Below are 20,538 nucleotides of genomic sequence, written 5' to 3'. Positions count from 1 at the left end.
GCGGATCCATCGAGCAGCCCCGCCTGCAGCCTCAGCCCGGGGGCAGGGCGGCCTCTTCATCGGTTTCACAAAGAAGCGATGAGTGGAAAACAACAGGCCCCGGCCGCGCCCCGCCCAGCTGCCGGCTTCCTGTCACCGTGCGACGAGCTGCTTCCTGCGCTGCTGCCGGGGCCGCTGATGGGGCCTGCAGCTCGGATTCTTCTGTGGCCGCGAGTCGGCGGGAGTTCCCTCAGCGGAGGGGCGAAGCACCGCGACGGCCTCTGATCGTCTCTCGGCGGGAGGGAGAAAAAGGAAAAAAAAGGGGGGGTAGGAGAGAGAAAAAAACAGGGAGTAAGTGTGAGAGGGAGGGGAGAACACGGTAGTGAGTGAGTGTGGTGGGGGAATGTAAAGTGGAGGAGTGAAGGGGAGGGTGGGAGAAAGGGGAGGCATCGAGGAGAGGAAGGTGGGAGGGAGATATAGAGGTCAAGGAGAGAGGGGGAAGCAGGGAGGGGAGGGAGAGGAGAGAAGGGGTAGGAAAGGGAGGGAGAGAACTGAGGGGAAGAAGGGTGGATGTAAAAAGGAAGAGGAAGGACTATTAGAGAGGGGTAGGGAGGGTGTAAGGAGGCAGGGAAGGAGAAACGGGGAGGGAAAGAGGGGAGTGAGAGTTGAAGGAAAGGAGAAATTGAATGTTTGGAGGAGGGGAAGGAAAGACAATGGGAGATTGAGAGAGGGGAAGATATTAAGAGGTAGTGAGGGAAAGACAAAGAACTATGTTGGCCATGGTGGCAACAGTAATGAATTTGCATTGTGGGCTCGCAGAAGATGAAAAGGCCAAGGCACTGAATTTAAAAGCACAGTGAGAAGATCCCAGTATTCAAGGTACAGAATCAACATTTGATTTTAACCCTCGGATTGCTGAACAGAACTTGCCTTGGTGTCATTATGTCCGATCCAAGTGAGTGGATGGGGCTGCCCAGCTACAAGAGCCATTGTGTGACAGGCTCCTTGCTCCAGCGTTCGAAAAGGTAAATATGTCAGTGTATGTTGATCTGTGATCTCATCCCTGATCTCACTTTGTAATAAGCCATGTGCTGTTCTAAAAAAAGGCAGCAGGCCGTCATTTGTTTTAGATGGAAAGTGCTTCCTTTGATAAGACTGCTGAACATTTCAGTAATTGTGGGATTGAGTGAAGTGAGCACATTCAATGCTGACAGAATTGAGGCGATGAGATGTGCCCTTGATTCTAAATTCGAAGCTGCATCATTACACATGATAGTACAGAATTACTCAGTGCCTTTCATAAAAGTTGCTGGTGAACGCAGCAGGCCAGGCAGCATCTCTAGGAAGAGGTACAGTCGACGTATCAGGCCGAGACCCTTCATCAGGACTAACTGAAGGAAGAGTGAGTCCTGATGAAGGGTCTCGGCTTGAAACGTCGACTGTACCTCTTCCTAGAGATGCTGCCTGGCCTGCTGCGTTCACCAGCAACTTTTATGTGTGTTGCTTGAATTTCCAGCATCTGCAGAATTCCTGTTGTTCATTGCCTTTCATTATTTCTTTCTATTGACATCAGGCGTTTGCCTCTCTAAGCCCCCTTCTTTTCCACAGGTGTGTCCTCTACTTCAGTCTCTCCCGACCTTTTCTTACCTGTTTCTTTTCTGGTCATTTCTGATCGGTTTCATTTCCTCTCCCCCCCTCCTCCTCTCCCCTCCTCCTCCTCTCCCCCCCTCCTCCTCTCCCCCCTCCTCCTCTCCCCCCTCCTCCTCTCCCTCCTCCCCTCCCCCCCTCCTCCCTCCCCCCTCCTCCCCTCCCCCCCTCCTCCCCCTCTCTTCCCCCTCCTCTCCCTCCTCCCCTCCCCCCTCCTCCCCCTCTCTTCCCCCTCCTCTCCCTCCTCCCCTCCCCCCTCCTCCCCCTCTCTTCCCCCTCCCCTCCCCCCTCCTCCCCCTCCCTCCCCCCTCCTACCCCTCCCCTCCCCCCCTCCCCTCCCCCCTCCCCTCCCCCCTCCTCCCCCTCTCTTCCCCCTCCCCCTCCCCTCCCCCTCCCCTCCCCCTCCCCCTCCCCCTCTCTTCCCCCTCCCCCTCCCCTCCCCCTCCCCTCCCCCCTCCTCCCCCTCCCCCTCCCCCCTCCTCCCCCTCCCCCCTCCTCCCCCTCCCCTCCCCCCTCCTCCCCCTCCCCTCCCCCCTCCTCCCCCTCCCTCCTCCCCCCTCCTCCCCCTCCCTCCTCCCCCCTCCTCCCCCTCCCTCCTCCCCCCTCCCTCCTCCCTCCTCCCCCCTCCCTCCTCCCCCCTCCCCCTCCCTCCTCCCTCCTCGCCCCCTCCTCCCCCCTCCCCCCTCCCCTCCCCCCCTCCCCCCTCCCCTCCCCCCCTCCCCCCTCCCCTCCCCCCTCCCCCCCTCCCCTCCCCCCTCCCTCCCTCCCCTCCCCCCTCCCTCCCCCCCCCCTCCCTCCTCCCCCCTCCTCCCTCCTCCCCCCTCCCCCCTCCTCCCCTCTCCCCCCTCCTCCCCTCTCCCCCCTCCTCCCCCCTCCCTCCTCCCCCTCCTCCCCCCTCCCCCTCCCCTCCCCCCTCCTCCCTCCTCTCCCCCCTCCTCCCTCCTCCCTCCTCCCCCTCCCCTTCCCCCCTTCCCCCTCCCTCTCCCCCTCCTCCTCCTCCTTCCCCCTCCTCCTCCTCCTTCCCCCCTCTCTCCTCCCCTCCTCTCTCCTCCCCTCCCCTTTTCCCTCCCCCCCCTTCTGTTTACATTTGGGGAGCCTATTTTCTGACTTTAAAGAAGCTTGTCTTATGCATCAACTGTGTACCATGTATGCATGCACCTTGGAGGACAGACTGCTTGATGAGGTCGAGGAAAGGTGCCTCCTTTCTCAGCTCGTTTCCCATCCCTCTGATTGTGATCATATGCAAGAGAATTGACCCTACACTTTCCCCCAGGGTCAACTGCATTTCCTGCCCAAGGTTCCATTAGTGAAGACTGTTTGTAACCAGAACAGTGCACACAGTTTGGAAATGCATTCGCTGGGCAATATATTTAAATAAAAACATAGGCCCACCAAGCTGGCAAATCCTCCCATTGAGCTCCCAGACATTGATCATATATATGGGCTGCACTGAGTTGACATTCATAACCTGGGGTGTGGGCGCTGTAATGAGTAGCAGTGGTTTTAAATTGTCTTCCTGGGAGGCTAGAGCAGAGCAACAGAAATTGAGGAACTATTGAGCAAAGGGCAAAAACGGTATGTAACCGTGATGTGGCTGCGGCAAGGTCTGAGAAATCTATTATTAAATAACAAATCTCCAATTTGATACAGGACTACAAAAAGGCATTGAAGCAGTGGCATTAGTTGGGGATTGATGCAGGGATATGTGAAGTGGATAAGGCAATATAATTAGCTTGGGATTCATATGGAGGAAGTGGATCAGTGGGATTACACAGATCTATGAGACAGCAAGTTAGGCTGGAGATCTCCTGCAGAACAGTTATAATTGGGTTCTTGGGAGGAGTGAAGCAGGGGATCAACCATGATATTATGGAGTGGTGGAGGAGGAGGCTGGAGGGGTAGAACAGGTGGAGGGTAAAGGTTTCAGGCTGGCGGCCTGCCGTAACAACCTGGAAGTCACAGGTGATGCCTGTCACGGTCAAACAGTTAAACAACTTCAAGAGCAAGAAACTGAACAGCAAAACTCTACTGTGGTTTTTGCTTCCAAGAAAGAAAATTTAAATTTCAAAAATTTTGAAGTATATTACTGTATCGAAGTACACGTGTGGCACCAGATACAACCTTGAGATCCATTTTTGTGCAAGCGTTTACATGAAAATAAAGAAATTCAGTCGAATGTATGAAAAATTGCACATAAACAAAGATTGCCAAACAACCAATACGCAGAAGAAGACAAATTGTGCAAATTTTTAAATAAATAATATATGTAGAGTCCTTGAAAGTGAGTCCATAGGTTGTGGAATCAGTTCAGAAAGGAAAGAAGACCTTGGGCCTGTACTTGCTTTCAAATTGTTGCATTGCACCAGGGCCAGAGGTTTCTTTAGTCGTTTATTAATTTGTCATTTTCTGGTAATGGCTTTGAATATTGCTCTGGGTTGATGCCAAGAGGATATCGTGGCTGGTCCAACAGTGTGCAGCTGTACCACCCAGTACCAGCTTGTTGCTGCAGTTGGCTCCTGGGTCGGGACATGATAGAAGCAGATAGGACGAGTTAACATAGATCAGGGCAGCTGAGCCTTCCGTCTGAGAGTTACAGAAGGGAACAGAAATCAGTGACGTTATTTACTGTGTGATTTGTCGAAGAGTCTGATTATAATGCTGGCATGAGAGGAGGTGGTTCGGAAGTTTAGAGCAAGCAGCCAGGCGTACACGCTTAACTCTAAGAAACATTTGCAAGTTTCTGCTTATCACAACTTCAGCATGTTCCACAGCTTTCCAGAGCCAAAAAGTGCATTTGATGTGTTGTTGTTGCTGTAACAGTGCAAGAAACGTGGTAGCAAATAAGCATTCAGCAAGCTCCCGCAAACAACTGATAATAACTGTGGTCGCCATTGATCGAGAGATTAATATTGACATCAAGACAGGGGTTAAGGAGTAGTGCAGGGTATGGCCATCCACCACTCAACAGCAGGTTACCATTTTGGATATTGCTGCAGAGGAAAGTCCCAGTGGTTGGGTCTCTGGCACTGAGTCTGACTCTGTGACCCAGAAGGGAAGGTGGGGAGAAGAGGCATGACTGTTTGATAGGGGATTCATTAGTTAGGAGAATGGACAGGAGGTTCTGTGAGCAAGAACAAGATTCTCGGATGGTTTTTGCCTCCCGTGTGCGAGGGTCTGGGACGTCTCAGATCGAGTCCTCAGCATTTTGAAGTAGGAGGGGGAACAGCCAGAGGTTGTGGTCCATGTAGGTACTAATGACATGGGTAGGACGAGTGACGAAATTCTGCATAGGAAGTTCAGGGAGTTGGTGCTAAGTTAAAGGGCAGGACCTGTGCCACGTGCTAGTGAGGCCAAAACTAGGAAGCTTATACAGTTTAACATGTGGCTAAGGTGTTGGTATAGGGGGGAGGGCCCAAGGTTTTGGATCATTGGGCTCTCTTCTAGGGAAAGTGGGACCTGTACAGAAGGGATGATTTGCACCTGAACTGGAGGGGGACGAATATCCTAGCAAGAAGGTTTGTTAATATTGCACAGTGGAGTTGCAGGGAGATGGAAACAAGAGTGCCAAAACAGTTAGAGGAGAGGTCATGGAGGCAGATGTTGGTAAGACCTCAGACAAAGTCAGGAATCAAAAGGTTAATAATGGTGTGACTCGTGTCCTGAGCTGTGTCTATTTCAATGCAAGAAGTGTCACAGGAAAGGTGGATGAGCTCAGGGCATGGATCAACACCTGGAATTAATGACGTTGTAGCCATTAGTGAGATTTGGTTGCAGGAGGGGCAGGGCTGGCAGCTCAATATTCTGGGCTTCCGTTGTTTTAGATGTGACAGAGTGGGTGGTGTTACTCGTCAGGGAAAATGCCATGGCAGTGCTTCGTCAGGACAGACTGGTGAACTTGACTAGTGAGGCATTATGGATGGAACTGAAAAAAGGAAGTTATGACCGTGTTAATGGGGCTTTATTACAGACCACCGAACAGTCCAAGGGATTTAGAGGAACAAATTTGTAAAGAGTTTGCAGACTTTGCAAGAAACGTAAGGTTGTTGTAATAGGTGATTTTAACTTTCCACATAGTGACGGGGAATCCCATACTGTACAAAGACTCGATGGAATAGAGTTTGTCAAATGTGTTCAGGAAAGTTTTCTTCATCAGTGCGTAGAAGTCCCAGTGAGAGAGTGTGCAATACCGGATTTGCTGTTGGGGAATCAGACAGGGCAAGTAACAGAAGTTTGTAGAGGGGAACACTTTGCATCCAGTGACCACGGTGACATAAGTTTCAAAGTAAATATGCAAAGAGATAGGTTTTGGTCTGTGGGTTGAGTTTCTAAATTGGAGAAAGCCAGTTTTGATGGTGTGAGAAATTATCTGGCAAGCGTGGATTAGGACAGGATAAAGGTGTGCTTGGAAAGTGGGAGGCCTTCAAAAATTTCATTTTGAGAGTACGAAGCTTGTATGTGCCTTTCAGAATAAAAAGTAAAGATAAGAAGGGTAGAGAACCTTGATTTTTCAAGAGATATTGAGGCCCTGGTTAAGAGAAAAAAAAAGAGGTGCACAGCAAACAACTAGTACTTGCATAGGCAAGTAGGGCTTATGGAGTGTAAGAAATGCAAGAGAACACTCAAGAAAGAAATCAGGAAGGCTAAAAGAAGGCATAAAGTTGTTCTAGCAGGCAAGGTGAAGGAGAATTCTGACGGATTCTATAGCTATGCTAAGAGCAAAAGGATTGCAAGGGACAAAATTGGTCCTCTGGAAGATCAGAGTGGTAATCCATGTGCGAAACCAAAACAGATTTGAGGGATCTTAAGTGAATTCTTTGCATCTGTATTTACTCAGGACATAGATACAGAGTCTATAGCAGTGAGGCAAAGCAGTGTCAACTTCATGGACCCTGTACAGGTTACAGAGGAGGAGGTGTTTGCTATCCTGAGGTAAATTAGGGTGGATAAAACCCCAGGCCCTGACAAGGTGTTCCCTGGGACCCTATGGGAGGCAAGTGCAGAAATTGCTGGGGCCTGAGCAGAGATATGTAAAACATCATCTGCGACAGAAGAGGTACCAGGGTATTGGAGGATAACCAATGTTGCTCGGTCTTTTAAAAAACCAGGAAATTATAGGCTGGTGTGTCTGATGTCAGTTCTGGGAACGTTATTGGAAGGTATTCTAAGGGACTGGATGTATAAGTATTTGGATAGACATGGACTGATGAAGGATAGTCAGCATGGCTTCGTTTGTGATACATAATCTCTAACCAATCTTACAGAGCTTTTCAAGGAGGATTACTGGAAACTGGATGTAGGTAAGGCAGAGAGTGTTGTCTACATGGACCTTAGTAAGGCTTTTGACAAGGTCCTGTGTGGGAGGCTGCTCACGAAGGTTCAGTCACTCGACATTCAGGCTGAGGTTATAAACTAGATTAGACATTGGCTTTATGGGAGAAGCCAGAGAGTGGTAGTAGAAGGTTGCCTCTCTGACTGGAGGCCTGTGACTAGTGGTGTGCCACAAGGATTGGTGCTGGGTCCTTTGTTTTTGTCACCTATATCAATGATCTGGATGATAATGTAGTTGACTGGATCAGCAAATTTGCGGGTGATACCAAGGTTGGGGTTGTAGTGGACAGTAAGGAAGGCTATCATGGCTTGCAGAAGGATCTGCATCAGCTGGAAAAATGGGCTAAAATATGGCAGATGTGAAGAAGTGCAAGGTTTTGCACTTTGGTAGGACCAACCAGGGTAGGTCTTACACAGTGAACAGTAGGGCGCTGAGGAGTGTGGTAGAACAAAGGGATCTGGGAATAGAGTCCGTGATTTGTTGGAGGTGGCATCACGGATAGATATGGTTATAAAAAAAGCTTTTGGCTCATTAGGCTTCATAAATCAATGTATTGAGCACAGAAGATGGGATGTTTGGTTGAAGTTGCATAAGATGATAGTGAGGCCTAATTTGGAGTATTGCGTGCAATTTTGGTCACCTACATACAGGAAAGACCTAAACAAGGTTGAAAGAGAGCATCAAAAAATTACAAGGACATTGCTGGGTCTGGAGTATCTGAGTAATAAGGAAAGGTTGACTAGGTTAGAACTGTATTCTTTAGAATGTAGAAGATTGAGAGAAGATTTGACAGAGGCATACAAAGTTATGAGGGGTATAGATAGGGTAAGTGCAAGCAAGCTTTTTCCACTGAGATTGGATGGGACTACAACCAGAGGTCATGGGCTAAGGGTGAAAGGTGAGAAGCTTAAGGGGAAACTTCTTCACTCAGAGGGTCATGAGAGTGTGGAATGAGCTGCCAGCACAAGTGGTGCATGCGAGCTCAATTTCAACATTTAAGAGAAGTTTGGATAGGTACATGGATAATAGGGATATGGAAGGCCATGATCCCAGTGCAGATCGATGGGAGTAGGCAGTTTAAATAGCTTCAGCATTGACTAGATGGGCCAAAGGGCCTGTTTCTGTGTTGTTCTTCTCTATGACTGTATGAAATTGTCTGGTTTGGCAGGGAAAAAATGCCTAAATGATAGCTGTGAGATGCAGAGGAGTTAAGTGTCATGGTACCAGAGGCTCATGGCACTCTCAGGTTTAAAAAAAAAGATTAGCATACGGGTACAGCAAGAACAAACAAAATATTGTTATGTATTGTGAAGACAATTGAATGCAAAAGTAAGGAGGTTATTCTTCAGTTTTATAGAAACTGTTGAGACAACACCGGGAATAAAGTAAACAGAAGTCCACGTGTGTTCTCCTTATTTACGCAAGAATATAAACACATTGGCAGTAGTACAGATTAAGTTTATTGACTGATAAGTGGAATGATTGGGCTATCTTATGAGCAAAGGTTGGTCAGAATTAGCTTCTATAGTGCAAGCTGAATTGAAACATATAAGAACATGATGGGTCTTGACAGAGTGGATATGAATGGATGATTTCCCTTATGGAAGAATCTAGAACTAGGGTGCACCCATTGAAGAAAATGAGGATTTTTTTAACAAAAGGTCATTAGCCATTGGAACTCCCTTCTTCTAAGGGTGATGTTAGTAGCTATGATCTTAATAAAAGGCAGAATGGACTTGAGAAGCCAAATGACTTGGTAGTACTCCTGTTTAGTATTTACATTTATGTATACATGTGCATATATTCATCTTCGGGAGAGGGCAACACTGGCCCAATCAGTGTCTTAACATTTGTATCACATATGTACCGGTTCTCGTTTTCTAGCTCCCGATCCCCATGATACAATCAGATTCACACTTGATGCTGCTGGTTTCCAGATTTTGCTCATGTTTTAAATGATTGTTCTCAGTTTTCCATTTCATATTCTGGTTTTATTCCCAGTTTTCTAGCTTCAGTTCTTGCTCTTACATCTGGATTCCTTCCAGTTTCTGGATGTCTTAGATTGATCTTAATGTCTTTTTTTCCCTCAGTTGCCGCAGTAACAGGAAGAGCCTGGTGGTGAGTTCAGGGTCTCCCAGCCTCTCTCGTCCTCTCTCTCCACTCTCTCTACCAGCAGGTAATGAAACATTCCAAGTCATTTATCTGTTTCTTGCCAGAAGCAGGGCTTAAAATAGAGTCTTAAAAAGAGGTGTGACTGACAGCCATGGACCGAGATGTCCAGCAGATAACTCGTAATGGGCTATGTGACTGGGACAGTGAGAGACCTAATGAAAGCTGAACCCTAACAGTGACACACAGAATATAGAGCACTACAGCACAGGAAAGGGCTTTCAGCCTACAATTTTGTGATGAACTTTTAAACTACTCTAAGATTAATCTAACATTTCCCTCCTACATAGCCTTCCATTTTTCTATCACTCATGCACCTGTCTAAGGGTTTCTTAAATGTCCCTAATGTATCTGCCTCAACTTCACTCCTGGCAGGGCATTCCATGTACCATCTTTCTCTGTGTAAAAAAACTTAGCTGTTACATCCCCCCCATGCTTTCCTCTAATCATATTAAAATTATGCCCCCTGATATTACCCATTTCCTCCCTGGGAAAATGTCTCAGGTTGTCCAGGATCTTGTATGTCTGTACACAAGAGTGGAATTCTATTTTCAACATAGTCGTGGGAGTAGGTAAATCAGTTTCACGTTGGTCTGTTAGAGAGTCCCATTTGTATTTAAGCCTTGATGTATAATTTCAGTTTCCCATTTCATATTCTGGTTTTATTTCCAATTTTATTCCCAGTAGATAGGTAGGGATCACTGGAACACACTATCCCATTACTGGTTGACTGTGAACTCCTGAAGTTAGAGAATATACTAGATGAGGTGGGAGGTTGATGGCTTTTCAAAAGTAGAATTCATATTATCCTGTGAGGTGGGTGTTTGGGAAACTGCTATTAATGGAACATTTCCCAATAATTCCTGGTAAAACCAATATTTATTGCCCATTCAACTGCCCTTAAAATGGTTGTAATGAGCTGTGGCCTTGAATTGCTGTAGGTCCTTCTGATGAAGATGTTCCCACAGTGCTGTTGACAAAGAGTTCTAGGATGCAGATCTGGTGGTGATAAAGAAATGCCAGTCAAATTCAAAATCAAGATGATGTATAGGTTGGAAGAGAACATGGAGTGGATGGGGTTCAGTGCACCTGCTGCCTTGTCTGTTTGCTATAGAGCGAGTGGGATTAGAAGCTGCTATTGGAAGAGCCTTGGCTGGTAGCCACAGTATATCTTTAAGATGTTGCACTCTGCAGCCATAGTGCAGTAGTGATGGAGGGTCTATGATTGAGCCCTATGACAAGGGTACTAGTTAAACAGGCGACTTTAACTAGGATAGATGTTTCCTCAGTTCCCCGGAGTCACAGTTGTCTTGACGTCAGGATTAATCTCTTCCAACCTTCCTTTGCTTATGTTCAAATCTGCTATATTTATCTGAATTGGAATCCGTGCCAGTTGCACTTCTGCTGTCCCCATGAGCACAGCAGCCAGCCATCGGCCTCAGGCCAGAGAAGGATCAGGTTGATGTGTGGCCTAACCAGCAATCCTTATAGGCACAGCTGCAAGAAGATAATGATGTTTGTAAAATATATTCACAGAGTTTAGCATGGTCCTTTGGCCCAAGTCATCCATGCAGACCATGACACCGATTTATCCTGAAGCCATTTGTCCACGTTAGGCTCTTATCACTCTATTCATGAATATGTGGTAGCACCTTTCATAAGGCAAAATAAACCAAAATGCTTCGCAGGAACATTACCAGACAAACATTGATACCAGGATATATAAAGCATAATTAGGGTAGATGAGGTTATTTTTAAGGATCATCTCAGTGGAGCTAAAAGCGATAGAGAGGTGGAAAGGGTTGAGGAGAATTCTAGAGCATTGGGTCTTGGCAGCTGAAGGCATGGCTCCTTATATTGGAGTGATTAAGTTTCAAATGGCCCAAACTGGAGAAGAGCAGATAGCTCAGAGGGTTAAAGGCCTCAAAGAGATTACCAAGTTTGGAAGGGATCTGACCACCAAGGGAGTTGAAAATAAGGATGAGTATTATAAAATCATGGCATTGTCTGAACAAAAACCAGGAAGGGTCCTGATTCTATTGCAGCCCAAACCCTGATTTTGGTCTTAGTTCCCATCCACCAATGTTAATTTCCCCCTGGGATCAATAAAGTATGACTATGACTATGACTATGTTAGACCTTGATCCCATGTATCTGGGATGGCAAGCAGCTCTTGGTGTGAGTTAGGACACGGTGTTGTGATACTTTACTGACCGCAAGTTGGCAGAGAGTACAATGAGAGGGAATAGGCTGAAGTGAATGTAATTGTCATGTCTGAAGTGACAGAGGAGTGGATGAAGGTTTCAACCGCAGATGAACTGAGGCAGAAAGAGCAGTTACGGAGATAGAAATAGACCTGGCTGAGAGGTGGTGTGAAAATGTCCCTGATACTCTCAGCTTAGGGTCAGACATCATGTCAAGATTGTGAATGATCGTGTATCAGGGAGAGGATGGAGATAATAGAGTCTGGTGGGGCAAAGGAAGAAATTAATGTTGATTATCTCAGTGTTAAACATCTGTTGTCCCTGGCCTTGGAAGTCAAGTCAAGTCAAGTCAAGTCAAATTTATTTATATAGCTCATTTAAAAACAACCCACGTTGACCAAAGTGCTGTACAGATCAGAGCAGAATAGCTAAAATTACAAATACGAGAAACACAGACATAACCAACAAGGCAAACAGCTTATAGGCACAAAAGAAACAACACAAGGGCCTTGGCACAAGCCAAAAATCAGCCATATCAGGAGGATTCAAACGCTAGTGAATAAAAGTAAGATTTGAGCCTGGATTTAAAAGAGTCGATGGAGGGGGCAGATCTGATAGGGAGGGGAATGCTGTTCCACAGTCTAGGGGCTACAATAGCAAAAGCACGGTCACCCCTGAGCATAAGTTTAGACCGCGGAACAGCCAGGAGCCCCTGGAAGGGCAATGTAAAGAGGCTGCTTTATTCTATACCTAACCAATGCTTGGAACATTTTATTCTCTAACACCTGTGCTGTTGCTTAATTTAGATTTCACTTCTTAATTACAATTTCTTTGACTAATGTCTGTGAATTTGTTTAGCTGGAAGCCCGCTGGACAGTCCAAGGAATTTGTCCACCAGTCCTGCTCTCAACTTCCCCTTCGCACGCAGGTATGGTAGAATTCTGGATGTGAGAATTTTTCTGCTTATTGGGGCATATACAGAGTGTTCTAGATGGAAGGAAGGATACTGGCTACCCCTTTCCTCAGTCCAATCTTAGTTGTTCCTCTCTGCTCTATTTCTACCCTCTCTCCAATCCCATATCTTCCTTCCAATCCCATACTTTCCCTCCATCCCTTCCAATCCTGTACTTTCCTTCCCTCACAAGCCTCTTCTTTCCCTTCCTCCCTCCCTCCAATCTTGTACCTGTCCTTCCTCCAATCCATTCCTTCCTTCCCTCCACTGAAAGGCTAGCCTGCTCACTTTCCAGTCCTGCCACTCTCCACAATTCCAGTTCCACTTGATTTGTTTGGCACAAGCTAAGAAGATGATCTCAATGTGAGGTTAACTTATCATTGGTTGACCTGAGATTTCCTTGAAGTTCCCCTAATGCCTGAGATTCCTTTCCTTGTGCCTGGCCCTGATTCTAAATTTTGAGTCTGTACATCTTTAGGTGCTGGAGGTCACTTCCTAACCAGGCTTTTAAGTGCCCTGATACTGTTGCAGCCCAATCTGTGGCTGATCCAATTCCAGGACACCAGCTTTGACTGTGTGCTCAATCTATGACCACAACCCCTACACCAATCCAGGACCCTCAGCCTCCAGCCCTTAAATGTGAATCCAGGCCTGATCCAGACCCAGGCCTTGAATCTGAAGCTAACCTTGTCACATAACCCATGGATTTCTTGTTCTCCATCTCATGAGACAGATGTCACTGACCTCTTCTATACAATACCAAGTCCCACAGCTATCTTGACTCCACTTTCTCCCGTTCTGCCCCCTATACGGATGCTAACTCGTTTCCTCAATTTCTCTGTCTCCACTCCATCTATTCTGATGTTGAGGCCTGCTAGTTTAGAACGTCTGAGATTATCTCCTTCTTCCAGAAACATGCCTTCCCCTTTGCCATAATTGATCGGAGACCTCATATGCATTTCCCTTATTTCTTGTACGTCTGCTTCTGCATGGACAGAACAGCATCCTCATCCTCGACCCCTCCAATCTGGAGCATCATCCTCTGTGTTTTCTCCAGCTCCAACGTAATCCAACCACCAGACACATTCTCACCCTTCCTGCTTCCTGCAGGGATACTCTCCTCACAACCTCCTGGACCACTCATCCACTGCTGTCCCCTTCAGCCATAACACCTGCCCTTTCAGCTCTTGACTCACTACAATTGAATGACTTAAATAACACTTTCAGGTGCGGCAAACATTCACCCGCATCTCTCCCAAACTGATTTACTGCATTTGGTGCTCACGATGCTGCCACTGTTGGCCATAGAGCAATACAGCATGGACATGGGTCCCTCAGCCAAAAAGCCCACCCAGCTAGGCTCAACTTCCTCATTCAGCTCACGTTCCTCCAAGCCCCACCCCTCCAGTTACCTATTCAAGTGTTTCTTAATTAATACTCTTGAGTCTGCCTCAACCATTTCCTCTGCAGCCCAATCCGTATACTCACCACCCTCCGTGTGAGAAAGTTGACCCTCAGGTCCCTTTTAAACCTCTTTCCCCTCAAGTTAAACCTAACCTCCCTAGTTTTGGACTGCTGTAACCTGGAGAAAAGACTGTTACTGTCCACTTTATCCATTCCTCTCATCATCTCTGTAAAGTCACCCCTCATTCTCCTATGTCCTAAGGAACAAAAACATTAGCCTTGGTGAGACAGTATAGTCTACTACCTGGGTTCTGTCTGCAACAGCCATATTGAGCTTTTGATAGCACATCATTTTAACCCTCCTTCCCTCTCCCACACCCACCCATGAATCCTCGGCCCTCTCCATTACTACATAAAAACCAAATGCAAATTTGAAGAAGAATATCACATATTTCCTTTGGGGGGGGCATTGAATTTTGTGATTTCAGGTAATCCACACCCCCTCTGTTCTCCTTGCACACCCTACCCACTCATCTTTTTGCCTTAGTTAAGCCACAGCTGAAGTACTGTGTGCAGTCGTATTGAATATCTTGTAAGAACTATTTGATAAAATTGAAGGGAGTGCAAGCGGTGGGGTGATCAGCAGGATATTACCTAGGATGGAGTGTAACAGCAAGGAGGAGAGACCGAGTAGGTTTGATGTTTGTTTTACTAGGAGCAGAGAAGGGACCTGTTTGAGGTTACTGCTTTGTTCACCTGTCCCATCCTCACCCCTCCCCCTATCTACCACCATCCCCTCCCCATCTGGTTCTGCCTATCACTTACCAGCCTTTATCCTATCCCAGTTCACTCTGCTATATCCTGCCAGTCTTTCCTCTTCCCCCTCAGTCCTGATGCAGGGTCTGAACCTGAAAAGTTAGCTTGCAATTCTTGCCTCCACATGTAATGCTCCACCCACTGAGTTCACCCGGACATGAATACAGGAGATTCTGCAGAGGCTGGAAATGCAGAGCAACACAAACAAAATGCTGGAGGAACTCAGCAGGTCAGGCAACATCTACGCAAGGGAATAAATAGTCGGTGTTTCAGTCTGAGACCCTTTATCAGAACTGCAAAGGGGGCAGATACCAGAATAAGAAGATAGGGGGAAAGTTCTTCCAATGTTTTGTTTTCATTACTATTCTGAGATTGACCAGTCTGAGGTTAGCTGTACAGGGAGTTACTGGTGGGGCAGGTGTGGCTGGTTATGAAGGGATTTGTTATTTCCTGGCAGTGGCGGGATCATGCTGTGCTGATCTTCTTTACAGGGTGGATGGCCGCCGCTGGTCCTTGGCCTCGCTCCCATCGTCTGGATATGGAACCAACACTCCAAGCTCAACCCTGTCTGTGAGTCCGTGCTCAAGGCTGATGGGCAGTTGCCCTATTCTACCTACATGTAATGTGGGGAGTGAGAGGGGTGAAGAACAGCATGGGTTAACTGCATAGGAATGGAAATGTGTGTGTGAATGGCGGGGAGAGGGGAGAGTGTGGGAAAAGATGGCTGTGTGTGGGTTGGGGAGGCTGTTTGTGGGCATTATGTAGAGTTTGTTCAGACCGCGGCTTTACATTGTTCCATGTTCCCTCCAGTCCTCCTCCTCCTCTCAGGAGCGGCTGCACCAGCTGCCATTCCAGCCCACTGCAGAGGAGCTCCGTTCCCTCTGCAAGCACTTCCGCAGCACTGACAGCGTCGGCGATGACGAGGGCTCTCAGTCACCCACCACCCGTCCTCGATCCCGGAGTCTCAGGTATGACAGGCAGACAGACAAAGGGAGGGAGGGAGATCCAGAGGAACAATCATTGTATCTTGATTACCCTACCTTTCAGTGTCATTGAGTGTGACCGATATCCACTCGCTGGGATGCAGGTCACCCAGCAGACACTGAAGCCACTCTCGTACACACATTGGAACAAGGACAATCTTGTAGACTGAAATACTCAAGAGGGCAGCAGCTTCTGTTGACAGTGATCTCTCATGGGGAGGCAAAGGCATGAGGGCTGTACTGACAGGAGGAAGGTTAAAATGGCTCCCCCCCCCCACCCTGCATTGATCCCATCTCCCTTATTTGGTTCCTCTCTTCGTCTTCCTTTCTTATTAGATTCCATAATCTGCAGCTCTTTTTTTGAGTGTCACTATTTTCACTATTCTCTCTCCCCCACCTGAATCCATCAGCCCATCAACCCCTTCTTGACATTCGACACCTCTTGCTCCACCCATCCCCCTCTTTATACTCGATGTCTTTCCTCTTTCTTTCAGTCCAGATGAAGAGTCTCGACATAAAATGTCAATTGCCCATTTCCTTCCACAGATGCTGTCTGACCTGTTGAGTTCCTCAGCAGCTTGATTTTTCGGTGCTTCAACACGTCTGATGTCAGCGCTATCATCAATATCAATTGTGGTGGTAATGCCAATAAAATTTTGTCTATAATGTAAATAATATTAATAAAGGTAATAATACCTTTGTTATTTCTGTTTCCTCATAGCCCTGGACGCTCTTCGCTTTCCTTCGATAATGAGATTGTGATGATGAACCATGTTTATAAAGAACGGTTTCCTAAGGTAAGTCCCATTATTCTGCCTTCACTTAGGATTTCCCCTGTCTCTCGAGCAGATCGATAAACTCCAGTCTCAGTGTAATTGTAGTTTGAATGCGGTTTTATTGTTCACCAACCAGTTACAGTACAAAGGAGCTGAGGAAAAAGAAAGTATTTCTCGGCATTCTCACGAAAGATTGATCAAATATTGATTAAAATTCCTTCATCCCGTAAAGGTGCTTCTGACTAGTGAATGAATACAAGCGAATATATAATGGACAACTTGACATCGAAGGTTAATTGCTTAACAATGCAATAGTAAGTAATCAGCAGCTTACAAGTAAGCAATGAGATTTAGTAAGTAAAAAAAATAGCAACCAAACCAGAGGGGACATAACACCCATGATGTCCTTGTAAACCAGGATTCTTTCAGCTCTGATGCTGTACACATGAGGTGCTATGCTTGGCCTATCTTTTGCATCCAAACCTTTAAGTTCTAAGGATTTCTTGCTCGCCTCAGACATGAGAACAAAATTCCAGTGTAAATCTGGGTGAGTTCCACTGAAGGAGAAGGGTGTGAGTTCCTACTTATTCTCTGCATCACCAGCTCACCCATCTTTGGGAAAATGTTCTTCCCAGTGACCTGCCAGGATTTCTTCTTCAAACGATATTGCTGAAACTGACAGCATGATTTCCGCCACTGTTTCTCGGAGCTTTGTTGAGATCACACCCACAACACTACATTTAGCTTCTGCTTCCTTATTTAAGGAAGTCTGTAATTACCCAGGAGGCAATTTAGAGAAGGTTGACAAGATTAACTCCTGGGATGAAGAGATTACCCTGAGATGAATGATTGAATAGTTGGATCTAAACTAATTGGGGTTTAGAAAAATAGGAGGTAATTTTATTGAAATTTGTAAGATTCCTAAGTGCTTCAACTTCTTTAAATGCCCTTTAAATCACCAGCCCTTTATCTTAAAACTCTGCAACTTTTCTAAGAGAAGAAGTTTCCCACGACCTACCCTGCCCATGCCCTTCGTACTTTTATACACTTCAGTCAGGTCCCTGATTGTTTGTTTTACTCTGCCCTAGTAAAACAAACATCAAGCCTACTCAGTCTCTCCTCATTCCAGGCAATATCCTGTTGAATTCCACCCCCCATCCCGCACTCACTTCAGTTGAATCACATCATTCTTATAAGGTAATGAACGCAACTGCACATAGTACTCCAGCTGCGGCTGAACTAATAACATGAAAATCAAAAACTACAGGTGCTAGAAGTCCAATATAAGAACAGAAAATAATGGGAAAATATTTAATATTGTTGTACTATAACCCTTCTACTCTTAAATGTCCCATCTACTGTAATAAAAGCAAGTAACTTGTATGCCTTCTTATCCGTCTTGAGTATATCAAGGTCCCTCTGTTCTTTATTACTTCCAGGGATCTACTTATTAGTCATCCCAACACTTTTCACGATTAATTTCCATGTGTCATTGCTCTGTCCATCTTTCCAAACTCATCAGTGATATCCTATGGCCAGTCCTCTTCACTATCAACAACATTGCGAACTTTCAGGTTGTCTGCAAGCATCTTGATCACTTGTCGTCATCGTCATCCAACTTGATGGTGTACAGTGGCATGCAAAAGTTTGGGCACCCCTGGTCAAAATTTCTGCTCCTGTGAGTAGAAGATGAACTGATCTCCAAAAGTCATATAAAGTTAAAGGTGAAACATTCTTTTCAACATTTTAAGCAAGATTAGTGTATAATTTTTGTTTTGTACAATTTTAGAGTGAAGAAAAGGAAAGGAGCACCATGCAAAAGTTTGGGCACCCCAAGAGATTTGAGCTCTCAGATAACTTTTACCAAGGTCTCAGACCTTAATTAGCTTGTTAGGGCTATGGCTTGTTCACAGTCATTGTTAGGAAAGGCCAGGTGATGCAAATTTCAAAGCTTTATAAATACCCTGATTCCTCAAACCTTGTCCCAACAATCAGCAGCCATGGCCTCCTCTAAGCAGCTGCCTAGCACTCTGAAAATTAAAATAAATGATGCCCACGAAGCAGGAGAAGGCTATAAGAAGATAGCAAAGTGTTTTCAGGTAGCCGTTTTCCTCAGTTCGTAATGTAATTAAGAAGCGGCAGTTAACAGGAATGGTAGAGGTCAAGTTGAGGTCTGGAAGACCAAGAAAACTTTCTGAGCGAACTGCTCGTAGGATTGCGAGAAAGGCAAATCAAAACCCCTGTTTGACTGTAAAGGGCCTTCAGGAAGATTTAGCAGACTCTGGAGTGGTGGTGCACTGTTCTACTGTGCAGCGACACCTGCACAAATATGACCTTCATGGAAGAGTCATCAGAAGAAAACCTTTCCTGCATCCTCACCACAAAATTCAGCTTCAGAAGTTTGCAAAGGAACATCTAAACAAGCCTGATGCGTTTTGGAAACAAGTCCTGTGGACTGATGAAGTTAAAGTAGAACTTTTTGGCCGCAATGAGCAAAGGTATGTTTGGAGGAAAAAGGGTGCAGAATTTCATGAAAAGAACACCTCTCCGACTGTTAAGCATGGGGGTGGATCGATCATGCTTTGGGCTTGTGTTGCAGCCAGTGGCATGGGGAACATTTACTGGCAGAGGGAAGAATGAATTCAATTGAAACAAATTCTGGAAGCTAACATCACACCGTCTGTTAAAAAAGCTGAAGATGAAAAGAGGATGGCTTCTACAACAGGATAATGATCCTAAACACACCTCAAAATCCACAATGGACTACCTCAAGAGGCGCAAGCTGAAGGTTTTGCCATGGCCTTCAAAGTCCCCTGAGCTAAACATTATCGAAAATCTGTGGATAGACCTCAAAAGAGCAGTGCATGCAAGACGGCCCAAGAATCTCACAGAACTGGAAGCCTTTTGCAAGGAAGAATGGGCGAAAATCCCCCAAACAAGATTTGAAAGACTCTTAGCTGGCTACAGAAAGCATTTACAAGCTGTGATACTTGCCAAAGGGGGTGTTACTAAGTACTGACCATGCAGGGTGCCCAAACTTTTGCTTTGGGCCCTTTTCCTTTTTTGTTATTTTGAAACTGTGAAAGATGGAAATAAAAAAATAATCTTGCTTAAGATATTAAAGAAATGTGTCATCTTTAATTTTATGCCTTTTGGAAATCAGGTCATCTGTTAATCACTTAGCTATTCACATAACAGAAATTTTGAGGGGGTGCCCAAAGTTTTGCATGCCACTGTATATAAGAAACAGCAAAGCTCCCAGCACCAGTCCTTGTACACCACTGGTCACGGGCTTCCAGTTGGAAAAACAATCAACTATCACCCACTTATCATCAAGCTACTTTTGGATCCAGTTTGCTGTTGACAATTTTGATCTAGTTAGCCATTAGCAATTTAGATCCAGTTTACCGTGGGCAGTTTGGAGGCCATGAACATTTATCCATTGGCTACATTCTCATTTTGGAGCTCATCTAAGGGTTTATGGAAGTCCATGCTGGTCAGGTTAACAGCGTCACCTGTTCTTGGCATACTTAGTTATCCCTTGGAAAAACTCAATCAGATGGATGTGCACTTTTGGAATTCCTTGCTATAGAATGCTGTGGAGGCTAAGACACTGAATATATTTTTGACTATAGAGTTTTTTCTATAGGCAATTGAAAGTTTGAGTAAGTGGAGCTGAGGCCAGGATCAGACTTTATTGAAAAGTGAAGTGGGTATATGCTCCAGTTTTGTATCCTACCACAGTTATATTGGGTTTCTGTCTGCTTCAGTAGTGTTCTGTGTATAATGGTCTTGCCTCCTACTATCTGTTCTACTTTATACTCTGTTGGTTACAGGCAACTGCTCAGATGGAGGAGAAACTGCAGGAGATCATCAGTAGCTTCTCGCCAAAAGCTGTTTTGCCCCTGGCCGATGGGGTGCTGGGATTCATCCACCATCAGATCATTGAGCTGGCCCGGGACTGTCTGGACAAGTCACGGGAGGCCCTTGTCACTTCACGCTACTTCCTGGAGTTACAGGAAAATCTGGAGAAGTTGTTGCATGATGTGAGTTATAACCTGACCCATCTCTACACACAGCTGTGGGTGACCCATACAAACCCTGCATGCAACCACATCCTCACAGTACTATTAACCCCCTAGCCTAATTGCCACTTGCAAAACTGCACAAGCCCAAATCCGGTTGCAAACAGCCAATGCCCATCTATAAACCCCACCAACCAATACCGCACCTTCAAAATATTACAGTACAGCACAGGCTTGTCGATCCACAATGTTGT

At 46.0% G+C, this 20,538-nt stretch overlaps 1 protein-coding gene across 2 annotated transcripts in view; it reads left to right on the top strand.

Moving 5' to 3' along the window:
- The window catches only part of LOC140188214 (microtubule-associated serine/threonine-protein kinase 3-like), a 96,568-nt gene that overhangs the window by 23,227 nt on the left and 52,803 nt on the right, over positions 1 to 20,538 (top strand). Inside the window, exons 1-7 of one of the 2 annotated variants that reach the window (XM_072244270.1) lie at positions 606 to 1,004; positions 9,046 to 9,131; positions 12,187 to 12,256; positions 14,992 to 15,070; positions 15,311 to 15,468; positions 16,205 to 16,280; positions 20,096 to 20,305. In XM_072244270.1, the coding sequence (XP_072100371.1) occupies positions 922 to 1,004; positions 9,046 to 9,131; positions 12,187 to 12,256; positions 14,992 to 15,070; positions 15,311 to 15,468; positions 16,205 to 16,280; positions 20,096 to 20,305 (762 nt within the window). In that variant the 5' untranslated portion in view covers positions 606 to 921. Of the gene's footprint in view, positions 1 to 605; positions 1,005 to 9,045; positions 9,132 to 12,186; positions 12,257 to 14,991; positions 15,071 to 15,310; positions 15,469 to 16,204; positions 16,281 to 20,095; positions 20,306 to 20,538 lie in introns of those variants that run through there. The other variant, XM_072244271.1, reaches the window with a different exon arrangement.

This window comes from Mobula birostris, chromosome 26 (genome assembly GCF_030028105.1).
Source record: "Mobula birostris isolate sMobBir1 chromosome 26, sMobBir1.hap1, whole genome shotgun sequence".
In the NCBI taxonomy this organism is placed as follows: Eukaryota; Metazoa; Chordata; class Chondrichthyes; order Myliobatiformes; family Myliobatidae; genus Mobula; species Mobula birostris.
The sequence above is the reverse complement of the archived record's forward strand: the minus strand, read 5'-3'. Positions and strand labels throughout refer to the sequence as shown.